Source organism: Sphaeramia orbicularis, chromosome 12 (genome assembly GCF_902148855.1).
Source record: "Sphaeramia orbicularis chromosome 12, fSphaOr1.1, whole genome shotgun sequence".
Taxonomy (NCBI): Eukaryota; Metazoa; Chordata; class Actinopteri; order Kurtiformes; family Apogonidae; genus Sphaeramia; species Sphaeramia orbicularis.
The window spans coordinates 76,395,481-76,401,480 of record NC_043968.1 but is presented as its reverse complement, the minus strand read 5'-3'; the positions used below and the strand labels follow the sequence as shown (position 1 = coordinate 76,401,480).

Here is a 6,000-nt window from a genome sequence, read left to right as displayed (position 1 = left end):
GAAACTTTGTAGATGTAAACCTGATCATAATATAATTTTACTTTTTTCACAGTCATCATTTTACTGGTCCGGCCCACTTGAGATCAAATTGGGCTGAATGTGGCCCCTGAACTAGAACAATGAATAGAACATCTGTCCACTCAAAAACAGCCCAAAAAATAATAATTTAATAATTTATTTTTATTTTCATTCAACATCGCAATGCAAAAAGGACCACTGCAAAGCAGAGTTTTATTGAATGTAGGATCACTTACTGGTATTAGCTAATACACATTTATGGCCTCTGATTAATAACATGGGTATTACAATAAATATTACAATATAAATGCCTTCATTTAAATTATTAACAGTCCTTTGTTACACATTTACATCACATTTTGCCTATCCAGACACAAACAGATTCTAGACCATTTCTAGTCTTACTGAATTGGATAGCAGGTTTGTTGAGAAGAACATAAACGCCAAATCATGTGAATGTGTTTGATTAATAGGTTGATGATAATCCTAATCCTAATCATCTCAAACACTGAACAAAATAATTCTTTGAATAATTTCATACCATATTTTGTTATAATAGTGTATATTCTTTTGGCCCAGAACCCATAGGGATGGACACAAACAGACTGACATGTCACTTGAGGCCTTGAAAGTTTTACAAACTAGACATAATGTATTATAAACTAGCTCATCCTTATGTATCAGTAAAATTTCAGTTATACATGTAATATATTCTTTGGAGTCATGATTCACAATAGTTTGCATATTTAGGCTAATTCATATGGAATACGTATCCTCCTTAAGTGCATCTTCCTAAATGACAAAACCCATCAAATCTAATGCCAAATAATCTCCGTAATAAATAAATGTCAATGTTTGGCACATCTTTTTCAGGTAAAGAAAGGAAAGTGGTTGTTTTTTTTCTCTGTCTATACAAGAATGATCAAATGGCACAGATCTGTATTTGACAGATGAAAAGTGTTTGTATAGGAGGTGGTTGGTGTCCAGGCCCCGCTGTGGTGTTCACACCCAGGAGTCTAACGGAGGGGGTTTGTTATCCATGAGGCCCACCGCAGGACGTCCAGCTCGGATGAAGTGTTTCCTTTCACTAATCGTCTGAAATATGAACACAGACAGTCTGTCGGCAAAAACTCAACTCATTCAGATCACTTCAAATACAAACATTTATCTGACTTTATCTGCAAATGTATCTTTATCTCGGCTAAAATTTGCTTAGAGGTCTTATTTCTGTCTTTGTGCATAAGAAATCAATAGAAGTGAATCCCCAAAGGAACTTTGTGTTGGTAAATGCAAGTTATGCAAATTTACAGGATTTCAGTTCTGTTGCAACATGTTGATGCTCATATGAACTATGTTTTCAGCTCAAAAATGTCCAGTTTCATCACAATTAATGCTATATTTTCATGTCACAAATGGCCAAGTTATATTTGAACTGAATTTACCTGAAAAACAAATATTCTATTCTTTTAGATTCCCCAATTTTTCTTACAAGATTCTATCCTACATATCACATGTTTTATTTTTACAGGTTGCAATATGGAGTATGGTGCTGATCCATCCTGCTTATGTTACGCCAATACATACATTAAGAATGTCACATGTCACTTTTTAAATCAACAGTTTTCTAATAATAAGCATTTTTATGAAGAAATAACAATTCTATATTGTTATTTACTCTTTAGTATGATGATAAACTATACAATAAATAATTCTGATCCTAGTTTTTGCACAGGGATCATTAGTGTAAACGGTGACATGGCTGCTGAGCATCAGTATGATGGGATCTGGAACAACCATGTCACATCCGTCCACTGACACATTTTGTGTTTTTGTGTCAGCTGTTATTGTTTTAGATCCACAATACTAACATTTATGAATAAGAGGAGAATTAGCAATAGTAAGTCTTTAAGTTTATTCCTAATAAAGTACTGGTACTGACCAGAGCATCATGGGTAATGTCATGTCCGTCCACCAGCAAAAGTTTTCACATACACGTGCTATTCCAAATCCAATATTTCTGAAAATATAGCTTCCACTGTCAAATAATATCAGTAGTCTGTGCACAAATGTCTTAGCATTATTTCAACACAGTTCTATGCATTTCTTACAACTTTTTTTTTTTTTTTTTTTGACAAAAATGGCCACTCATTTGACCCCCTAAGGAAATTTTAGCCGATCTGTAATTTTAAATAAAACAAAGGTGCAAAAATAACCCTTCTTGTTTAATTCTATAATTTTTCTTATTCATAAGAAACTTTTTAGTTGACAGTTTTCCCATTTCTTACATATTAAAAGTGAGTGTTTAAAAAAGAATCCAAACTTTCACTAATCAAACAAACCCATTCTCTGCTCTGCACTACGTTTGGAATTCTACACCACAGTTCTTGTAAAAACATGATCCACAGTTTCAGTGTATTTGTTGTTGCTCTCATTCTGAAAAGAGATGATTAGGTTTGGACTGAAGAGCTTCACTTTGACTTAGAAGTCACATGTTTGGCACCAGGTGTTGGGTATTATTGGATTTGTGTTCAGAGCTTTGACAGACGGAGACAAATTCTGCAGAAGTGTGTAAGCAGTTGGCAAAAAAAAAAAAAAAATCACTCAGTTAAAAAAAAAAACATCCAGATTCCTTTTTTGAGTTTAGATTTAACCCATAAGGAACCAGTGTGACATTTGTATCAGTCCCCAGATGAATTTTTCTCTATATTTAACCAGCTGTCAGTGGTTTGTCACCATTTATTGTAATATTATCTCCTGTATTTTGTGTTTTTTTTCAGTGAAAATCAGGTATTTTCCAACATTTAATTTACTTATCATGTAGATGTTTATTAAAGCTCAGATTACAGTTAAAGGTTATTAGATCAAAAACAGAGAAAACTGAAAAAAAAGTGACTTTTTCAGCAGAATCTCTCATTAACTGAACATAAACCCAGTGTGTCCATCCACTGTCACTGATCCAATGCCATGGGTTTTACTGGGGAATCAATGTTGTAGAAGATGACTATGTTTCCACGGTAACTATGGAGCCTCTGAACGTCCAAATGGGTCATATCTGATGACCATGAAAAAATTTATAATAATATTTTACACCAATTATTTACATGTATTGATAGAATTAGTGTATCAACAGGTATTAAATAGTTTGTATCAGTAGATTATTTTGGTAGATGGTGGATGTTTGGGTCTTTATGGGTTAAAGGCAGGAAAATACCTGAGTTATACTGATAAAATACAAAATACAGAGGACACTATTATACATAAGTAGTAATAAATCCCTTCAGAAAAGTCTGATATAGAAAGAATTTCATTTGGGAACTGACATAAAAGTAGCGCTGGGTCTTTATGGGTTAAACAATAATAGGAAGAATACAGTATTATGACATTTGACATTTCTATCTGTAAAGTGTGAGGTGGAATTCCCAGAGAATTGCTTGTATTCACTAATTGTGTTGGACTTCTGTCAGCACTCCACTGTTTTAAGGACCAGTGTGGATCTGGTCTATGGTCTGGGTTCAGGTCATTTATGATAACGTGGTATGGAATGATAATTACATATAGGGTTAAGGCTGTCTGTATTCTATTTACTATCTTCAGACTGTGGTATCTCAGTGGCGGTTTGAGGTGTATTTTTCTAATTTTGCACAAATTTTCACTCAGACTGAGGGATGAGCTGAGGCCAAAGGTTAAGCTCAAAATAGCAGCGAGTTCACAATCCCATTTTGCCCATAGCTGCAAGTAAATGAGGGAATCAGATTATAATGCAACAACGGTGGCTCCTGCAGTTACTTTGCTTTGATTCGTTTTAACGCCTCAAATGCATTGAGGATATTCAAAGAATTACCTGCAGAGCCTCTCTTTCCACAACTGACCCTTTTCCATCTCCAACTCTGTCATTTGGCTCTAAAGTGGAATAAACATCTGTGAAAAGAATGAATAATCATATTAGTCATAAGTAGACAAAGCGTGCACCACTTGGGTCACATTCTGCTTTCTTGTCTCTCGTGTGAAAGAATAAGAAAAATAACATTTGAACAAATTAACTGCTTTGGTATTTTTTCATTTAAGTACAGAACATTCTAAAAAGGCCCATTTATTTTCTTTCGCTAAAGGAGAAGCTGGAAATAAATGCTATGAAATAATTCAGTGAGAGTGTAATATAGATTTCTTCATATTTCAGAGGGTGTTTAAGTAATTTTGATAATTCATGAAGAGCCTTGAGAGAAAATTATAGGGTAGCCGTCCAAATATTCATGTGCATTAGACAGATATGTGTGCATATTAGCCTATAGTTGTGCAAAAATAAATATATCTGTGCAAAAAATTGATATAATTGTGCAAAAATAAATATAGTTGAGCAAAAAACAAATATGGTTGTGCAAAAAATAAATGTAGTTGAGCAAAAAATAAACATAGTTGTGCAAAAAATAAATATAGTTGAGGAAAAAATGAATGTAGTTGTGCAAAAATAAAGATAGTTGTACAAAAAATAAACATAGTTGCGCAAAAAATAAATGTAGCTGTGCAAAAAATAAATATAGTTGTGCAAAAAATTGATATAATTGTGCAAAAATAAATATAGTTGAGCAAAAAACAAATATGGTTGTGCAAAAAATAAATGTAGTTGAGCAAAAAATAAACATAGTTGTGCAAAAAATAAATATAGTTGAGGAAAAAATGAATGTAGTTGTGCAAAAATAAAGATAGTTGTACAAAAAATAAACATAGTTGCGCAAAAAATAAATGTAGCTGTGCAAAAAATAAATATAGTTGTGCAAAAAAAACATATACTTGAGCAAAAATTAAATATAGTTGTGCAAAAAATAAATATAGTTGTGCAAAAAAAAAACATATAGTTGAGCAAAAAATAAATATAGTTGTGCAAAAAATAAATATAGTTGTGCAAAAAATAAATATAGTTGTGCAAAAAAAAAAACATATAGTTGAGCAAAAAATAAATATAGTTGTGCAAAAAATAAATATAGTTGTGCAAAAAAAAACCCCAACATATAGCTGAGCAAAAAATAAATATAGTTGTGCAAAAAAAAACATATAGCTGAGCAAAAAATAATATAGTTGTGCAAAAAATAAATATAGTTGAGCAAAAAATAAATGTAGTTGTGCAAAAATAAATATAGCTATGCAAAAAATAAATATAGTTGTGCAAAAAAACATATAGTTGAGCAAAAAATAAATATAGTTGCGCAAAAAATAAATATAGTTGAGCACAAAATAATATAGTTGTGCAAAAAATAAATATAGTTGCGCAAAAAATAAATATAGTTGTGCAAAAAATAAATATAGTTGTGGAAAAAAATAAATATAGTTGAGCAAAAAATAAATATAGCTGAGCAAAAAATAAATATAGTTGAGCAAAAAATAAATATAGTTGTGCAAAAAATAAATATAGTTGTGCAAAAAACAAATATAGCTGGGCAAAAAATAAATATAGTTGAGCAAAAAATAAATATTTGTAAACTCTTGAATGATTCTGATAAAATACAATATATTTTATGTACGACGGAACTCATTCAAGAGTTTGCAAATATTTATTTTTTTTCCACAACTATATTTATTTTTTGCTCAACTATATTTATTTTTTGCTCAATTATATTTATTTTTTGCAAAACTACACACACATATATATATATATATATATATATATATATATTTTTTTTTTTTTTTTTTTTTTTTTTTTTTTTTTTGCACAACTATATTTATTTTTTTGCTCAATTATATTTATTTTTTGCATAACTATATATTTTTTTTTTGCACAACTACATTTATTTTTTGCACAACTGTATTCATTTTTTGTACAACTATTTATTTTTTGCACAACTGTATTCATTTTTTGCACAACTATATTTATTTTTTGCACATCTGTATTTTTTACATAACTATATTTATGTTTTGCACAACTATATTTATTTTTAGCACAACTATAGACTAATTTGCACACATTTCTACCTTATGCACATGAATATT

The 6,000-nt window shown here is 30.6% G+C and overlaps 1 protein-coding gene across 3 annotated transcripts in view; it reads right to left on the bottom strand.

Moving 5' to 3' along the window:
• Positions 1-214: 214 nt before the first annotated feature.
• Positions 215-6,000, bottom strand: part of arvcfa (ARVCF delta catenin family member a) — a 62,180-nt gene continuing 56,394 nt past the window's right edge. For all 3 annotated transcript variants that reach the window (XM_030150170.1, XM_030150168.1, XM_030150169.1), the window contains 2 exons: positions 3,860-3,936; positions 215-1,113 (listed from right to left, as the gene is read on the bottom strand). In XM_030150170.1, coding sequence (XP_030006030.1) covers positions 1,021-1,113; positions 3,860-3,936 — 170 coding nt within the window. In that variant the 3' untranslated portion in view covers positions 215-1,020. The remainder of the gene's footprint in view (positions 1,114-3,859; positions 3,937-6,000) is intronic.